Raw genomic sequence first — 18,747 nt, forward strand, 5'->3', positions numbered from 1 at the left:
GCCTCGTCCCTTGGAGAAAATGAGTCTGCTTTCTGAAACAGAAAAGGGGAATAACTCGGAAGCCTATTGGGAACTCCCAGGCTGTTGAGGAGTTTGGGAACTAGACAGGCACTAAGGCAACATCAGAGAGCCAAGAGACAGGAAGTACAACAGCCAGTGTTTTAGGCGCTAAGATGCCAACATTTCTGCCACAAACCAGTCCTAACCATTCCTCCGTGTGGGTCACTCCTACCACACTAGGTGTCTGCTGGACGGATCCAGCTGGCCAAGCCTAGGTTACATCCTACCCCTCCAACTCCTGAGCGGGAGGCAGGACATTGTATCTTCATTAAATTCCCTAAAACAGGAAGAGGTTGGGATGCTGGACAGCAGAAAAAAAAGGGGAAAGAATTCAAAATATTTCCTGAATGGCAAGCTATGGATTAAACTTTTTGTTTTCAGTAATGTTTCCGTTACTAAAATATACATGACCATAAACAAGCATATCAAAATTATTACTCCAAGTACTAAGCTAGCTACCCTGTTCTCCCATTTATCTGTCTCAGCTGGAAACCACAGTCCTGCTGGGAATGTTTTCAGGTTGACAGAGGGTGTAGGGCATCTAGCTCGCTCTCAGAGATGTCAACTCAAAGGGATTTTTCCAAGTGATCTCTGCTTGGTAGAAGTACCTACTTCTTAGCCTGTAGACGTTGAGCTCTGGTTGAAATTATTACAGTTCCACCTTTGTCCCACAGTGCCACTCTCCAGTGAAATTCATCCTGGCATGGAAGACATTGCATGGTAAAAGTCTGATCTTAACCAACTCTTGTGGCTAGAAATCTTCTAGGAATGTCTTCACGTTGTTCCACAGAGGACTTGGTAGTACATTAGAAAGTGAATTGCTTGCCTTTTGCCTGTGACCAACACGCATAAAATAAAAAACCATTTTTCCTTGTTCAGGCTTGGAAAGGAGGGATAGCGAGGTATTCTTTCTAGTCAACTGATGAATTTCTTCTCTGCCTAAAGACAGGTAGATGAAAGTTCATTTGACTCTTGAATAATCTGAATAGTGCATTCAGAACAGCTGGTTCAGAAGCCTCACTTTGGAGAACACTCATGAGAATTCAGTATATTGTAGTCCCAAGTAGTCAAGGAATATGTTCGAGCCTTTTCTCCGGTCGATCTCCTCACTGCATTGTTTATTCCAGAGAACAAGCAGAACATCACCAAGGACCTGAAATCTTACTTGGATTTGGCCCACTAAGAATCTTTCACCATGAACCTTTAAAGATAGCAGTTGTCTGATCTGCATGCTTCTTCTGTTTGTTCTATTTTTTCATAAGCACTTAAAATAATGTAAGATCCCATCCACCCTTTTAACAATAAAATGATTGTGAAATAATTAAAAGGCAATAAGAAATAAAAGAAGCTGCCGAGGACTTGTATGATGCTCGAGTTGAGCCCACCTCCGAATAGCTATTAGCTGACTGGCCACTATAACCTTTTTCTTGTGTCCAGTTTTGAAATCTCCGTGTATGTGGTTGTTTTGAAGTCTACTACATGCAGGAAAGTTGTTTTCCCAGCCACAGTGAAGTAGAAAGCACACCATTCTTAGGATCAGAAGAGTCCAAGGTCCAAATGTGGCTTTCTTAGTAATGATTTGTCTTTGGGTGATGTGGTTGACCTCTCTGAGCCTTTATCGCCTCTTAAAGTGGAGCAGGATGCCATCAGCCTTATGGTGGCTCATGAGAATTAAAAGAACTAACAAATTTGTTGGTGAGGTCATTATCCAGTCATGGAGAGCCAGGCTTCCGGGTCAGCATTTTGGTATCTTCTAAAACCATAGGCTCCCTTCATCCGGAAAGCTTAGAATTCCAGCCACCAGGTCTATGGTTACAAAAGACACACCGTCTTTTCTCAGAACGCAGCAGGCAGAGCCTTGCTAATCTTCTGGGCCCTATCTCCCTCCAGGAAGGCTATGGCATTGGGGACGACGAATACTCCTGTGCCTACGACGGCTGCCGGCAGCTGATTTGGTACAATGCCAGGAGTAAGCCTCATCTACACCCGTGCTGGAAAGAAGGTACCCGTTCCTCTCTGTCATGAATTTATCGACTGGGTCCAGACATCTGGTTATGATGAAGGCATCTATTATGTTGGGCCTTAAAATGTTTTAATGGAAGAAGATGTAATATGAAAAGGGATATGAGCCTTTGTATTCCCCCTCATGGATGTAAACAGCGTTCTGATAAGTTCACCTCTGGTAGAGCCCTTCCTTTTGCAAAAGCATTTCAGACTATAGAATTCTTAATTGAGTGGGGAAAATGATAAGATTAATATGAATTCTAGTTTTCTCTCTGGGTATATGCTTTTTTTTTTTTCTTTGTTGAGATTTTATTTTTAAGTAATCTCTATACACAACTGGGGCTTGAACTCACAACCCCAACATCAGGAGTCACTCGCTCCACCAACTGAACCAGCCAGCCGCCCCTCTAGATACATGCTTTGAATCAAAGCATTCAGGGAGATATTGAGGACACTGATATTGTAATGCCAGTAAAATGAGGATATTTTTAGAGGCCAGGTGGCTATGGAATAGGCACTATTCAGTGGCCACATTCTGGGCCCCACTAGAGCAGCTTTTAAGGATGAGTTAAGGGCACCTGGGTGGCTCAGTCGGTTAAGTGTCTGACTTTTGATTTCGGCTCAGGTCATGGTCTCACGGTTCGTGAGGTCGAGCCCCGTGCTGGGATCCATGCTAACAGCATGGAGCCTGCTTGGGATTCTGTCTCTCTGTCTCTCCCTCTCGGTCTCTGCCCCTCCCCTGCTCATGCTCTCTCTCAAAATAAATAAATAAAAACTTAAGAAAAAAAAAAAAAGAGGCACTGTCTGCAAAGACTGTCTCATTTTTGTTTTCTAATAATTTTAAAAAAGATTACTGAAGTAATATGTTTAGCATAAAAATTTGGGAAATAGGGGAAAGGAGTAAAGTGAAAATCCCTTATAATTCCTCCATCCAGAGATTTTTTTTTAAAACACTTAAAATTTGGTGTATGTATTTTTTGTTATTGTCTCACTCCTATGCCTTGAACAGCTTTCCAGGTTATTAAATAACATGATTTTTTTGTGTGTGAAATTTATTCATTTTGAGAGAGAGAGAGAGAGAGAGTATGCCAGGGGGCAGACAGAGAGGGAGAGAATCTGCGCTCTTTTTTGCCACCGAAGTGCCCCAGCAGCATTTTCTTCTTAATCGTAGTCTAAAATATTAGACCAGTTGCAGAAGAAGCAAGACTGGTGAATGTGTTGATACATAGCTACAGATGCAGACTTGACTTGATACAATGACTAAAACCCTTGAGACACTGAGCAGAATCCTGGTAGTAGTATACACCCTAACCCTTAGCATGTTTCACTTTCTCCTGTAGGAGACACAGTAGGATTTCTGTTAGACTTGAATGAAAAGCAAATGATCTTCTTTTTAAATGGCAACCAGCTGCCTCCTGAGAAGCAAGTCTTTTCATCTACTGTGTAAGTAGCTTTCCTCAGTCAAAAATTTGAGTAGATGCATGGAATTCACTTTTCTCCAGAAAAAGACTTTGTCCATTTATGTAGTCAGTTGTGATGAGAAATCGTTTTATTTAGAGTAATTAAGGACCCATTTGATCATACCTATAACCGTCCTGAAGCTTAATATAAGAAGATGAGGTTAGGACATTGTCAGGGTCACAGTCCTGTCTAGGTTAGTAAACAGAATCCATTACCCTTCCTTTCTACTAGGGGATAATGTCTAAAAACCACTTCCATGTATGAGCTTTACTTTGTTTTCATGAATTCTGTTGACCTCTGTACTCCTTTTTACTTGTAGATCTGGATTTTTTGCTGCAGCTAGTTTCATGTCATATCAACAATGTGAGTTCAATTTTGGAGCGAAACCATTCAAATATCCACCATCTATGAAATTTAGCACTTTTAATGACTACGCCTTCCTCACAGCTGAAGAGAAAATCATTTTGCCAAGGTAAGGAATCTGCTTAGACTACCTGTAGACTTTCACGTGCATCTCATAAGAAGCTGAAACAGTTCCTGAAAGACTTTTTACAAATAATTTTGAAGACCTGAATAAAATGGATGACCTCCTAGGAAATATAAATTACTCAAATCCCGGAAGAGATATAAACTAACAGGTTATTATTACAAAATTAATTGAAATGAAGTAAGAGATATGTCCCCCAAAACACACCAGACCTGGGTGATTTCACAGGAGATTTCCACCACATTTTTTTTTTTTGATGTTTTTATTTATTTTTGGAGATGGAGACAGAGTACGAGTGGGGGAGGGGCAGAGAGAAAAGGAGACACAGAATCCGAAGCAGGCTCCAGGTTCTGAGCTGTCGGCACAGAACCTGGCACAGGGCTCAAACTCATGAACTTCGAGATCGTGACCTGAGCGGAAGTCAGACACTTAACTGACTGAGCCACTCAGGCACTCTTCACCATATTTTTAAATAAAAGATAACTATTTAAATATCACTATTTAAAATGTTTCAGAACCAGAAAGAAAGAGCACTTCCAAATAATTTTTATGAGCTGAATAATATCGGTATAAAAACCAGGCAATATAACACATGCACAAACACACAAAAAAGCTGCAAGCTAACTTTACCTGAATGTCAATAAAAAATCTTAAATATTAGGAAATCAAGTACATTTTTTAGCAGATACACTTTTAACTTTGGAGTTTGTTGAAACATACTTCTCTCTCTCTCTCTCTCTCTCTCTTTTTTTTTTTTAAACATTTCTTTATTTTTGAGAGACAGCATGAAGCAGGGGACGGGCAGAAAGAGAGGGAGACACAGAATCTGAAGCAGGCTCCAGGCTCTGAGCTGTCAGCACAGAGCCTGATGCAGGGTTCGAACCCATGAGGCATGAGATTATGACCTGAGCCAAAGTTGGACGCTCAACCGACTGAGCCATCCAGGCGCTCCAGAAACATACTGTTGCACTGCCAGCACTGTTCTACAGCCATTAGGACAGTGAATGCCATCTTGCATAAAATTCCACAGCCCTTCTTTGCCGAAAAGTGTGATAGACATTAGTTATCTCCTTGGAAGAGTATCTGCTTTTCTTTCTTATGAGATGAACGTGGTCTGTTCCTTAAGCTGAGAAAGACTCAAGCTGCTTCCTGGTAATGATCTGAACTTGAAGCTTGTTTCACAATACGAACCAAAGCTTATCATTTTTTAACAGAGCAGTTTTCTAGATCCCTGTGGGGAAGGGGATTCTTGCCACATGTATTATATCAATGACAGAGATCACACTGGCCATGGTGCGGTCAGTGTTGGGCTGTCATGCCCCGGAAGGTATATGTAACATAATGTTATAATCCTAGCTCCTGTTTTGGCTCAAAAAGCAGGTCTATAAACAGCCCTTCTGGGCCATGCTTCACCTTGGACATAGTGTCTCAAGCCTGAAGAGTGGCTCAACAATTTGCAAACGAACCAGAAAAGGTCACAGAGTGACCCAGCAGCATTGCCTGCTATGGCAGAACCTCCGTAACATCACAAGAACAGAAGGGCCCCTTACATACCAGCTCAGGGACCTGAGGTTCATTCCTAGAACTTCCCTTCAACTTGTGTTGGTGCCTGACAGAGATCATGAACTTTAAATTCCTCTTGAATTTAGTGAAAGTCTGAAGTACTACCTCTCTTGTCTGTCATACCTCATTCCTTTTTAATTTAGCCTGTCTCACTGGAAGCGGCCCATCACTAAGCCTGCCTTGTGACGTATACCCTGAAAAGTGAGGGCAGGCTCCAGGAGTTCCCCTGGAGGCTGGCCTTAGTTAAAACGGCAACAGCATTTAGAGGACCGCCCCCTGCAGAATTAAGCTTTGTGAAAGTCAGATGGCAATAGGTGCCAGCTGTTCAAAAGTCTCCTTTTACGGGCAGCTTCCAAGTACTCAGTACCCTGTCAGGTCAGCACCCAGATGCAGCCTGCCTTGAGTAAGAGCAGAGTTCCAGGTTAGGGCATCTTACGTTGCACTGTCTCTGACAGTACACCAACACGGGAGTTGCTGGAGGCTTATTGAGTGGCGTCCTCCATGGCACAGAAACCTGCCACTATCTTTCACCTCTTTAACATCTCAGTTGCACCTCATTGTGGCATTAGGTGTGAATGTGCCTGAGACCATTTCATATGCTGTTAATATTTTCAGCCTGTGTTCCAAAAGCTTATATTCGGCTTGTGTTTGTTTATTCACTGGAATATATTCCTTTCTGGCTTCATGGTAGGAGATCATGGCCCTGTGGCTATCTGGGATTTTGTAAATTGCTCTATATACTCTCTGTATATACTCTCTGTCTCTAATTCTCATTCATTTATTCACTCTTTTTTTTTTTTTTCTCCTTCTTAACCTTTTTATTATTTAGAAACTTCAAATACACACAAAAGAAAAACAGACTATATGGCGAACCTAGTCACATACAGGGTTGGAGGGGAACTACTGTCTTCCTTTGTCTGAGCTCCGTTGTCATTCCAGGTTCCCGGGCCATAATCCTAGAGGTTCTTTGACACCTTACTTTCCACCATTCCTACATCCTACTCAGAAAATACTGTGGGCTGTGCCTTCGGAATATATCCCACATGCAACTACAGCTTGTCACCCTCACTCCTGCTACCATCGTCCAAGCTGCCTTTTTTTTTTTTTTTTTTTCCTTTAGCTAGTCTCCCTGTTCCTACCTAGACCCCCTTCAGTCTATTCAACACAGCCTCCAGAATGATTTTGTTACAACTTAAATCAGATCATGCCCTTCTCTGCTCACAAGACTCTAGTAGCTTCTCGTTTCACTTAAGATAAAAGCTTAAATCCTTACAGTGACCTTCCAGGTTCTACATGATTTGTCCCCTTCCTTCCTTTATTACTTCTCTGACTTTACCTCCTACTTACCCTCTCCCACTTGTTCATGCTCCTTATTCAGCCACCCTGGCCTTCTTGCTGCTCCTGAAACATACCAGATCTATTATAGCCTCAGGGCCTTTGCACTTGCTGTGCTTGCTGCTAGAATGGGCCAGCGTGTGTTTTCCAACACCACCAAGCAATTAACTCAATTCCGACACTGCCTGACTGGAGACAGTCAGTGTCAGGTCCTACAAGTTAAGGTCTCATTCCTCCAAGGCTGCCCTCTACCCCGACTTTAAATGCCAGTCGCAAGTTCAGGTTTCTATATTTGCTTCTGGCTGGCTGTAAATTGAAGATTCCCATGATCCCCCTCATCAGGTTTGAATAACCTGCTAGAGTGGCTCACAGAACTTAGGAAAGTAGTTTCTTTGCTAGACTGACTACCAGTTTATTTATTTTTTATTTTTTTTATTTTTTTTTCAACGTTTATTTATTTTTGGGACAGAGAGAGACAGAGCATGAACGGGGGGTGGGGGGGGGGGCAGAGAGAGAGGGAGACACAGAATCGGAAACAGGCTCCAGGCTCTGAGCCATCAGCCCAGAGCCTGACGCGGGGCTCGAACCCACGGACCGCGAGATCGTGACCTGGCTGAAGTCGGACGCTTAACCGACTGCGCCACCCAGGCGCCCCTGACTACCAGTTTATTATAAAAGGATTTAATCCAGGGACAGGTGGAAGCAGTGCAGAGGACAGGCATGTGGGAAGCAGCCTCCATGACCTGTGAGTGTACCATCTCCCCAAACCTCCACATGTTCACCAACCTTGAAGATTTTCAAACGGTCCCCTTAGGGGTTTCTCTGGTGGCTTCATTACAGAGGCATAGTTGATGAGAACATTGGTCATTAGTGAGTACATTCAATCTCCAGCCCCTCTGCCCCCCTGGGAGGTGAGGGGAGGAATGAAAGTTCCAGCTCACTGATTACAGTGTTGGTTCCCCTGGCAGCCAGCCCCAAACTTAGGTTACCTAGGGGCTTTTCAAAGCTGCCTAATTAACATAACAAAAGACATCTGTTGCTCTCATCTCTTAGAGAATTCCCAGGGTTTTAGGACCTCTGTGCCAGGAACCCAGACGAAGACCAAATATGTATTTATTATAAATCGTAATATCACAAATGGTGTCTCTCCAGATATCCACAAGACTCAATCCCTCGCTCCCTTCATACCTTAAATGTCACCTTAGTGAGATCTTCCTTGGCTGTCATATTTAAAATTGTACCTCCCTGCTTCTCGTATACACACTGCCTTTACTCTTCTCCCTGCTTTATTTTTCTTCATACTGCTCATCAGCGCTTAAAATTCTATATATTTTACTTTTTTACCTGGTTTCTTTCTGTCTCCCTTCACTGGAGTGTAAGCTCTCTGAAGGCAGGCATATATGTTTTTAGTCCTCTCTTCACTGCTGAGTCTCCAGGCTCAGGCCAGTGTCTGTCACATGGTAAGGCCTGAAGTGAATAGAATGAATGTTTCATGTTTCTCTTGCCCCCTGGCTGTCAGGGCTGCACTTTTAGCAAAGCAGTTCTGCCTGTCCACTTTTCCATTTCAAACTGAGTGGAAGTGTCATGCAAGGATTCTAACCTGAGGTGTGTGGACTTCCAGAAGAGTCTGTGCTGGCCTATCATAAGCACCTGAGACTGTATAGAAACTTGTGTGTGTGCATTTTTCTTGGGAAAGACTCCTCTGCTTTTCATCAGACTCTCAGAGCTGTGTGACTCAAAGGTGAAAATTTGCTGGTAAAACAAAGAGTACTAGTCTGAGAACCAAAAGGTTGGCATTTGATTCCTGAATCTGTTTCCCATGTGTTGACCTTATGCAGATCACTTCCATGAACTGTTTCTTTGCCTATAAAATGGGATTGATCACATCTGTGTCATACTCTACTGTAGAAAATCACTGTCAGGTTGAAATGAGATGCGTGTGTGCAAACCTTCCTGAACAAAGCTTAAGGAGTGCGTAGCATACTTCACACGGACAGAGCATTTTCACAGCATTTCACATGCATCACTGCTCATAGGCCCATTGATTTGTTGACCAAATAAATTGTAAACTACACTTTCTCCTCAGGCACCGGCGTCTTGCTCTGTTGAAGCAAGTCAGCATCCGGGAAAACTGCTGCTCCCTGTGTTGTGACGAAGTAGCAGACACACAGTTGAAGCCATGTGGACACAGGTAAGAGGGTCTGCTCATTTCTTCTTTTTTGTATTACATTAGGCAATCATCCTATTCTTGAATTATTTTATGGTTATCAGAGAGGAAGAAACTTTCCTCTGTCGAGGGTTCTTCTAACTGGACTAAGAATTAAATATATATGATACAGATTAACAGGAGAGAATCAAATGTAGTTACGTGCACATGGGGAATCCACACAGACATGAAATTCCAAAGACAGGCAAAATGAGGTATGCATGTCGTCCTCAGTTAAGGAAGGGGGTAGGGGTCTGGGGGTAAAAAGGGAAGGAAAGCCCTTAGCAGGAAGCAGAGGGGATGTTTGGAAAACAAAGGTTGCCCCGTTGTGCAGATATGTTTCTTAGGTAGAGGAATCTCTTATTGATAACTCTCTTCCTGGTAACAGGTCCTCTATTTAAATTCTTTTTAGGCAGTTGCAGGGAGGTCAAAGTTTCTTCCTGAGTCTTTTGGACCTTGATTGTTTTCAGCTCAGAATAATCTGTGTGTCTTTGCAGCCTGTCTTGGGCTGTCTACCCTGGTACCCCACACAATGTTACCAGTTCCATAGCTGTTCTTAAAGGTTTATTATATACAAAGTGGGCTGAGAAATTTGAGTTTGCCAGACAGTTCATGGCTGTCTTCCAGAAAGTACCTGAAATAGAAGAAGCTGTTTGATGGAAGGCCTCTGTTTTTATCTTGTTTACTCAGTACTATATTTTAATACAGTTCTACAAAATGTAAAAGGCCTAATACTACTTATGATCCTCTTGGGAAATCCCTTTTAGTTTTATTTTTAGGGCCTCCTCATTTACTAGCTACTTAACCCTCTAACCATTGAGAAGGCAGCACCTCCCTCCCATGTAGCCAAGTTGAACTAGAAGGCAGCCTGGATCCTGTAGAACAAGAGCAGCAACTATGACGCCCCCAAGAAGGCCTCCCAACCGAGTTTGGAAGCAGAGAGAGATGGGGCACCCGGGTGGCTCAGTCGGTTAGGCCCTGCATTGGGCTCCACGCTGGGCACAGAGTCTACTTAAATAAATTTTGGAAAGGAAACAGAAAGAGGAGCTGGGCGGTGAGCTGGCCCTGACCTGGCCCAGGCATGTGTGCTGACTGTGGGTGAGCAGTGCCCGGGCCAGTCTTCCAGGCCAGCTCCCTGTAACTCAGCACATCCTCTCTCCTGCCCTGCTCTTATTTTTGACAGAGCTTTAGCCACCAGAGCTCCTGAGGGTCCAGAGTCTGAGTGATGGACCCCAATTGTCACCTCCAGGTGTGGCTTAGTCTAGGCCCTTCACTCTACCTTGCCAACTTTTGCAGTGGGTTGTTATCTAATTGGCTGATAAGGGAGGTGCATGCTGTGTATCTTATGTCACTGCTCACTGTACCAGTTTCTCTTCGAAAAGAAAGGCACGGTGACTCCAGCGGTAGCTATTTCCTTGGTACCGACTCTGCAGCCTAGAATTCTCAGTTTAAGCACCTTTGAAGGTTTTAGTTATTAGGGCCTCACAGGCAGATGCAAAGTTTAAAGGATGGATATCTCGATACCCCTTTTGATCTTTGTTTGTGGGAGGATGTTAAGATCCCAAGGAGCAGTATCTGGTCTTAACTCATCCTCAGGCTCTCTGGCCTTCTCAGTGGGTTTGCTCACAAGGAGCACTTGTAAATGAGGGCTGAAATCTAAAAACTTAGAACCAGGTATCTTAGCCTCCGTAATAGATATATACAAAACAGGATTGGAAGAGGAAATGTAAAGAGTTATAAGAAAAGTTAGCTCAAGTTTCAGCAGCAACAACAATTTTAAAGGGTTAAGAAAGGAAATCTGGATAAACTGAATGTCGTGAGCTGACCCTGGGAAGAAATGGACAACCTAGGCATTTCTATTACCGTAGAAGAAAATTGAAATGATTATCAAAGGTATATTTGCCCTCCATTCCCTCCGCCCCAAGCAGTAAGCCCAGATGGTTTCACTGATAATTCTTTCAAACTTTGAGGGGCTGGGTAGATTCTATTTAAACCTCTCCAGGCCAGGAGCACCCGGCTGGCTCACTCAGTGGAGCATGCAACTCTTGATCTCGGGATTGTGAGTTCGTGCCCCACTTTGGGTATAGAGATTACTTAAACAAGTACATAAAAAAAAAAAAAAACAAGGGCTGTCTAAGAATACGTACCAAGAAATATGTGGTGCCTATGAGAAGAAAACTTTTAAACTACTAAAGAATGCAAGATAAGATTTGAATAAATGGGTCTGTTCTTGGATAGGAAGTCCTGTTGGTGTTTTAAAGGTGACACTTTTCTCTAAACCGTAAGTTTAATCTGGGTTAACTTTTTTTTTTTTTTCTTCTGAAAATAGAAATGCTAGTTTAAAAGCTTGCTTGTGTGCTGGGACACCTGGGTGGCTCAGTCGGTTAAGCATCTGACTCTTGATTTCAGCTCAGGTCATGATCTCACGATTCGTGCGTTGGAGCCCCGTGTCAGACTCCACACTCTCAGCCTGGAGCCTGCTTGGGATTCTCTCTCTCCCTCTCTGCCCCTTCCCTGCTTGCCAGCTCACTCTCTTAAAATAAGTTAAAAACTTTAATTAAAAAAAATAAGTAAAAACTTACATGCTGTAAATAAGACAAGAAAATTCTGAAAGAGAAGAGTTACAGAGGGGACAAAACTACCTACCACATCTTAAGATATATTAAAATAAATGCTAATAGTTCGCTCCCCATATATAAAAAGAATGGCAGAACTGTGGAGAACAGAATAGAAACCCAGAAATAGAACTAACCACAAGTGAAAATTTCACATATAAAAGCCTCGTGTCAAATCTGCAGTGCAAGATGGACTGTTTGATATTGGGATAAGTGGCTAGCTGCCTGGGAAACAAAGCGTGTTGTGTTTCGACCTACCACACACGTCTGTAAGTTTTTTTTGTGTACATAGAGACTTTGTGGAAGAATATACTTGAACTTTTTACTTACTCCTCACAAGAGGATGAGGGAGGATCAGAAATGAGAGAGAGACTTGTTTGTTCATATATTTGCTTCGTTTTTTAACCATGTGTAATGATTACCCTTTCAATTAGCCAGCTTGTTAATATTTTAGACTGAGTTGGCACATTGTCAGTTTGACCTCCTGAAGCATTAACCTAACTGGCACTTGTATCTTTCTCCTTAGTGACCTGTGCATGGATTGTGCCTTGCAACTGGAGACCTGCCCATTGTGTCGCAAAGAAATAGTGTCTAGAGTCAGACAGATTTCTCATATTTCATGACACATGTGAAGAGGCATCATGGACTTATTTCTACTGAATTCCAGCCAATGTTGAAGAGAAAAAACAAAGAAAAAAAAAAACATCTCTAATCAGTTGTGCGCACATTGAAACTTATAGCCATGGCCAGATTTTATGCTAAAAATGGTAGTTTGTCAAAGACAAAATTCTCTTAGAATCTAACCCAACTTGCCAGCCCTGAGAAATTCCTTTTAAGGCCAAGGAAAGCTGAGTGCTAACAGCTAGGCCTGTGGTACTTCCATGGAACACGCTAGGAGACAGTGCCCTCCCAAGTGCTGAAACCACACCGGAATTCTCCCATGTTGGGTTCATGTGAATGTCTAACAGGATGTTTTCTCTCCTATTCTAAAGTTTTTATTTGGGGCAGAAGTCATTATGGAGAAGTAAATGACAGCGGTTCTGGGTTAAGCATAACTTCCAACCGGTCAGAGAGGCCCCGGTGTGTTAAGCGTGGATATTGCCCTGCAAAACTTGAATCTATAAACCAGAACCACCCAGGTCAATACTACAAGCAACATGGAGGGCCCGAAAGAAGGTGCACAGACTGTGGAGAAAACCCAATTTTTGATATTTCCGTGATTCCAAAGAACATTGTAGTTTTTTTTTAACTGCAGAAAACTGGTGTATTTTCACATTCATGGTGTTTCTATCCAGTTTCAGTATCCGCATTTTGTGAGGAAAAAATGTTTTAACAATGCGGGAGGAATTCTTAAATTAATTGCAATGTTAGACTGGAGAAAATTTGGTATTTAGGGTATTTTTAAGGTACCATCAAATCAGGTTTTTTGTTTTTTGTTAAAAATTTTTTTTAATCAGTATTGTTTCTGGAAGTAATATACTTTGAAACTCTTGAACTAACAGTCTCAAAAACTCTTAGAGGACAGTCTGAGAGCACGTATTCCTGTTGTTTTAAATAAATACCTGTTTTTGAATAGTATATTCAATCATGGATTGCTGACTATGTCTTCATCAAAAGTGTTAATCCCTCTCAGGGTCTCTGGTGAAGACCTTCAAGAGTTTGGCTTTTTCTCCCAGAAAATTGGAAGGTAGAATTGTAAATTCATAGAACTTATTTTATAATGGTGTACCTCAGCAGCTGCCTTTCAATTTATGCCAAGTCCTTACTGAGTTTATACTTGAATAGTAAATACGTCTTCTGAGTTTTACAGTGTCTTAAACTCAATGCACATCTTTCTTTCCTCCTTTCCTACCCTTGCTTGTTTGTAATTCATTAAACTGTCCTATTATAGAGATGATTTCCTTCCTGGCCGTACTTGTTGGGGTGCTGGATTTTTTTCCATGTCTTTAGTCTTCCATAAATTCAAATATATATATAAGTAAATATATATATATATATATATATATATATATATATATATATATATGTTCTCTTCTTTAGCTTGTGGTGAATACAGTAATTTGCATTGAAGAAATAAAACATTTGTTGCCTTTTTTGAGTAAGATTTCACAACTTTCATTGGTGCCTGCTGCCAAGGTCCCAAGACCTCACCCTCTCCGATTTCAGGGCTACTTTCCAGGGCAGGAGAGAATCAAGTATTAGATTTTAAGAAGCAAAGGTAATCACTTACTCATCCCACAGATCTTTATTGAGCACATAATATGTTCTGGGTACTGTGCCTAAGTGGTATACAAAACAGATCTATTCATGGAGCTGCTGGTAGTGGGGAGAAGACAATATATTTGTTAATGCCTTACAAGATTAGGGTGCTATGAGAGAATGAGGGGGATTTAATTTAGATGGGTGGGAGGGGCAGAAGAAACCTCCCTGAGGAAGTAATATTAGTAAAAACTCCCTTTTTTTTTTATTTTTTTTTTTTTAATGGTTATTTATTTTTGACAGAGACAGAATGAGAGTGGGTTAGGGCAGAGAGAGAGGGAGACACAGAAGCAGAAGCAGGCTCCAGGTTCTGAGCTGTCAGTACAGAGCTTGACGTGGGGCTCGAATTCACCAGCTGTGAGATCATGACCTGAGCCGAAGTCGGACGCTCAACCAACTGAGCCACCCAGGCGCCCCAAAACTCCCAAGGAAAAAGTAGGACATGGCCAGGCAGAGAGACTGAGTGAGGACAAGCTTCCAGGACTATGTAGCTATGGGAGCACAGCATTACAAGTGAAGGCCTAACTAAGGAGAAAAGGAGCTCAGCCTCAGGATCTGATGGACGACCCCCGTAGCTAACAAGGGGGTAGAATAGTATGCTCCCATGTTGGAGAGGTGAGGAGATGGCTCATGAAGCCATGTTAAACATTTAGTATTTTATCCCAAGTGTGATAGAAAGCGAAAGAGTTTAAGCTTTGTTAAAGTGCTTTGTTAAATCGTTTTAAAAGATAGCTCTGGCATCTATGTGGAGAATGGAAAAGAGAGGTGTGGGGTGGGGGTACAAGACAGGACAAGCAAAATATGGAACTAGTAAGACCAGTAGAGAGACTTTGAAGTACAGCAGAGAGGTGAAGGTGGTCTATAAATTTAGTGGAGATAAAGTAGACAGAATTAATAGGTAATCTGTCACAAATCAGAGGAATGCAGGAGCCCGTTAGCTTTCTAGAAATCTACCCTTGGATTTTGTTCCTAAGATGGTCTATTCCAATTCTTCACTGCTAGACCATATGACAAAAGGACTTCAATATTGATAAAGGTATTCAGGATGGAAGCAAAGTTATAATCTTGGAGCTGCTTCAAAGGGAAAGACCACATAGAAAAAAAACTAGGGAACAGCAAGCAATGTGGAAGAGAATAAACAGCTTTATATTCTGCACTGCATGTAAACATTTTAAGAGAAATTGAAAGCTAGGCTGGGGCAGGGAGGGGGATTAAGTAATGGCATTTCTCCAATGATTCACTGGGGTAATGCTACTAGGGTTCCAGCCAAAAAAAAAGGTTTTAGTGAATTGCCGTCTTTTTGGAATGAGATTGATAAAGCAAAGTAAATTTGGTGCCATTTGCACACCAGGAAACAGGATTCAATCACAGAAATCAATTTCATTTGCAGAAAATGACTTTTGCATGAATTTCAAACATCTTGAATATGTATCCATGACACAAACTATCCAACTAAGATCAGCTCTTTCCAAGATTGTCCATTATTCACTTAAAACCATTTTTAATGTCAGGGCACCTGGGTGGCTTAGTCCGACTCTTGATTTCAGTTCAGATCATGATCTTGCAGTGGTGAGATAGAGCCCTGTGTTGGGCTCCGTGCTGAGCACGGAGCCTGCTTAAGATTCTCTCTCTCTCTCTCTCTCTCTCTCTCTCTCTCTCTCTCTCTCCCTCTGCCCCTCTCCCCTGCTCATGCTCGCTCTCTAAAATAAAACAACTTTTTAAATGTATTTATTTGAGAGAGAGAGAGAGAAGGAACAAGGGGGAGGGGCAGAGAGAGAGAGAGAGAGACCAAGAATCTCAAGCAGGAATGTTTATTTTTGAGAAAGAGAGTGAGCAGGGGAGGGGCAGAGAGAGAGAGACAGAATCTGAAGCAGGCTCCAGGCTCTGAGCTGTCAGCACAGAGCCCAACTCAGGGCTCAAACTCACAAACTACAGGATGATGCCCTGAGCTGAAGTCAGACACTTAACCGACTGAGCACCCCAGACCCAAGCACCCCTAAAATAAAATAATTTTTAATGCTAACCCACAAAGGATTTAAGAAATGATGATTAATGAAAAATATTTAATGTATTTAAATTTTCATTTTTTTTCTTTAAAGGCCACTTCTGTTTTCAGCAGAAAAACTTCACATTCTGATTTCCAGGAGTATTTGACAACTCAGGAATTGGAGCTATTTATAGCATGATGGTTAAAACATGCCCTTGGGTGTGAGCTTGGACCCAGTTCCAGCTCGTTTAGCCTTTCTTTCTTTTTTTTTAATTGACATCCAAGTTAGCATATAGTGCAACGATGATTTCAGGAATAGATTCCTTAATGCCCCTTACCCATTTAGCCCATCCCCCCTCCCACAACCCCTCCACTAACCCTCTGTTCTCCATATTTAAGAGTCTCTTATGTTTTGTCCCCCTCTGTTTTTATATTATTTTTGTTTCCCTTCACTTATGTTCATCTGTTCTGTGTCTTGAAGTCCTCATATGAGTGAAGTCATGTGATACTTATCTTTCTCTAATTTCGCTTAGCCTTTCTTAATCTCTAAAATGAAGATTATAATACCTCACAGGAATTGTGGGGTGTTGTTATTGTTGTTGTTGTTGTTTTCTCCTAGAGTTTCAAGTATTTCAAAAAGAGACAACGTGTTTATAAATTTTTAGCACGGGGTGCCTGCGTGGTCCAGTTGGTTGAGCCTCCAACTCTTATTTCAGCTCTGATCATGATCTCAAGATTCATGGGATTGAGCCCTGAGTCGGGCTCTACACTGAGAATGCAGAGCCTGCTTGGGATTCTCAATCTCTCTCTTTCTCTCTCTCCCCCTCTTTGCTCACGTGCATGCTCTCTCTCTCAAAATAAATATTTAAAAAAATGTTTAGCACAGTAACTAGCACATGCCTGAGTATATGGGTACCTATTATTATCTTTATGCCCATTTGTTCTTAAGGCCAGACATGATGAAGTGGATTAAAAATAGCCACAAATTCTTTGATAGCCCTCTCATCCACAAATGAAGTTTATGCCCCTCCCCTAAAACCTGGGTGGATTCTGTGTCTGTTTGACCAATAGAACTCATTGGAAGTGATACTGTGCCAGTTCCCAGTCCTTAAGTGACTGGTAGCTTCCACTTCCTGTCTCTTGATAGATTTGCCCTTAGCCCCAGCAACCATGGTGTGAGAAAACCCACGCATCTCTGGGAAGACCTACATGGAAAGAAACTGAGGACCCCGTCCCCTCCAACCACCAGCCATCTGGCCAACATCCACAGCTGAGCCCCCAGACAAGAGTCAACAGTTATTTGCCAGCCATGTGAGTGAGCATGTCAGAAGAGGCTCCTCTAGCCCCATTCCAGCTGCCCCAACTGATGACAAGTAGAACAGAGACTAGCTGTCACTAACAAATCTTGCCCAAACTGAAGATTAGTGGGCACAATAATTGTTTTCGGCTACTCAATTTTCGGATGGTTTGTAACAGCAGTAGATAATAACCAGCAACAGATGAAATCACAAAGTTTTCTCCTCTACTCTGATTCCATATATGATTTAGAAGTAGGAAAAGGGTGGGAAGTTCATTTAGTCCGGAAGAAATAAGTAGTTTATAGAGAAAATAGGTCATGAGGAAATTTGCTGAGTTTGCTTTGAGCTGCAAAATGGATGCTTGACTTAAATATAACTCAGTCCAGGTAATCAGCAAACCTTTACAGATACCTGTCCTCTACTTGGTGCTGAATATATATATATATATATATATATATATATATATATATATAGTATAGTATAGATATAGATATACAGATAGTATATATCTCTGAGAACTGATCTCACCCTGGATACAACTATGTCTTGGTAACCATTTTTAGTTCCAGACCCCACCGATATCTATTTTATGTCCATTCAAAATGTCCATTCAGGCTGGCCATCTGACCCTCAGATCAAACCTAAGTCAGACCTTAAACCACTCTAGACAGGTAACACACATTTGGCCCAAAGGTATAATGCAACCGAACAGCCATGCCTAGCAATCCAATAAAGAGAAATCAGCTCTAGGGAATCCTTTTGCAAAATCTGGCAGTCTGGGAGGGGAGTTTTTCTGAAAGTTATCCGATTTCTGGTTGCGTTGTCCAAAGTGACTGTCAACTTTTATCTTGCCCAACTAGCCAAGAAACTAATAAGTGCCGGATAACGTTTATGATGTGTGTGTGTGTGTGTGTGTGTGTGTGTGTGTGTGTGTGACAGAGAGAGACAGAGGGAAAGAGAGGGAGAGAGAGAGAGAATACTGTATGATGTAAGTTATGTCTACTTCTTGCAGTGGGGCTTTCCTCCCGTGAAAAGGAGTAACTATCTTGTGAGCCCCAACAGACATCTGGCAATCAGGCAGGCCAGAGGTCTGCATTATCCAATTCAAAAGCTGAGGGACTGGTTCTCAAGAAGTCTGCAGTTCATAGTGCTCTTACAACCCTCTTTAAACTATTTAATCTTCTTAAATCCTGTAATTTACCGGCAAGTTGCAAGTGAGAAAACTGAAGCTCTTAACTTCGATTCCTTCCTCCTTAAAATGGGGGCGATGTGAGACTTAACCCCACACAGCGAGAGAACACCCAGTAACACCTAGGCTTGCCTCTTGAAGCTCAATGAGCTTCCCCTCGCGCCTCTCTATCCCTTTCCTGGCTTCCTCTCTCTATCTTTGCCCCGCCCCCGGCGTCGAGCAGCGCGCGCCTGTGATTGGCTCTTGGGAGCCACGAGGCAGCGGATGGGGTTGTGGTGGCCAT

The 18,747-nt window shown here is 42.2% G+C and overlaps 1 protein-coding gene across 2 annotated transcripts in view; it reads left to right on the forward strand.

Moving 5' to 3' along the window:
- The window catches only part of RSPRY1 (ring finger and SPRY domain containing 1), a 44,171-nt gene extending 30,543 nt beyond the window's left edge, over positions 1–13,628 (forward strand). For both annotated transcript variants that reach the window (XM_045442842.1, XM_045442841.1), the window contains exons 11-15: positions 1,951–2,062; positions 3,405–3,507; positions 3,845–3,997; positions 8,997–9,101; positions 12,258–13,628. In XM_045442842.1, coding sequence (XP_045298798.1) covers positions 1,951–2,062; positions 3,405–3,507; positions 3,845–3,997; positions 8,997–9,101; positions 12,258–12,354 — 570 coding nt within the window. In that variant the 3' untranslated portion in view covers positions 12,355–13,628. The remainder of the gene's footprint in view (positions 1–1,950; positions 2,063–3,404; positions 3,508–3,844; positions 3,998–8,996; positions 9,102–12,257) is intronic.
- Positions 13,629–18,747: the final 5,119 nt, after the last annotated feature.

Source organism: Leopardus geoffroyi, chromosome E2 (genome assembly GCF_018350155.1).
Source record: "Leopardus geoffroyi isolate Oge1 chromosome E2, O.geoffroyi_Oge1_pat1.0, whole genome shotgun sequence".
NCBI lineage: Eukaryota > Metazoa > Chordata > Mammalia > Carnivora > Felidae > Leopardus > Leopardus geoffroyi.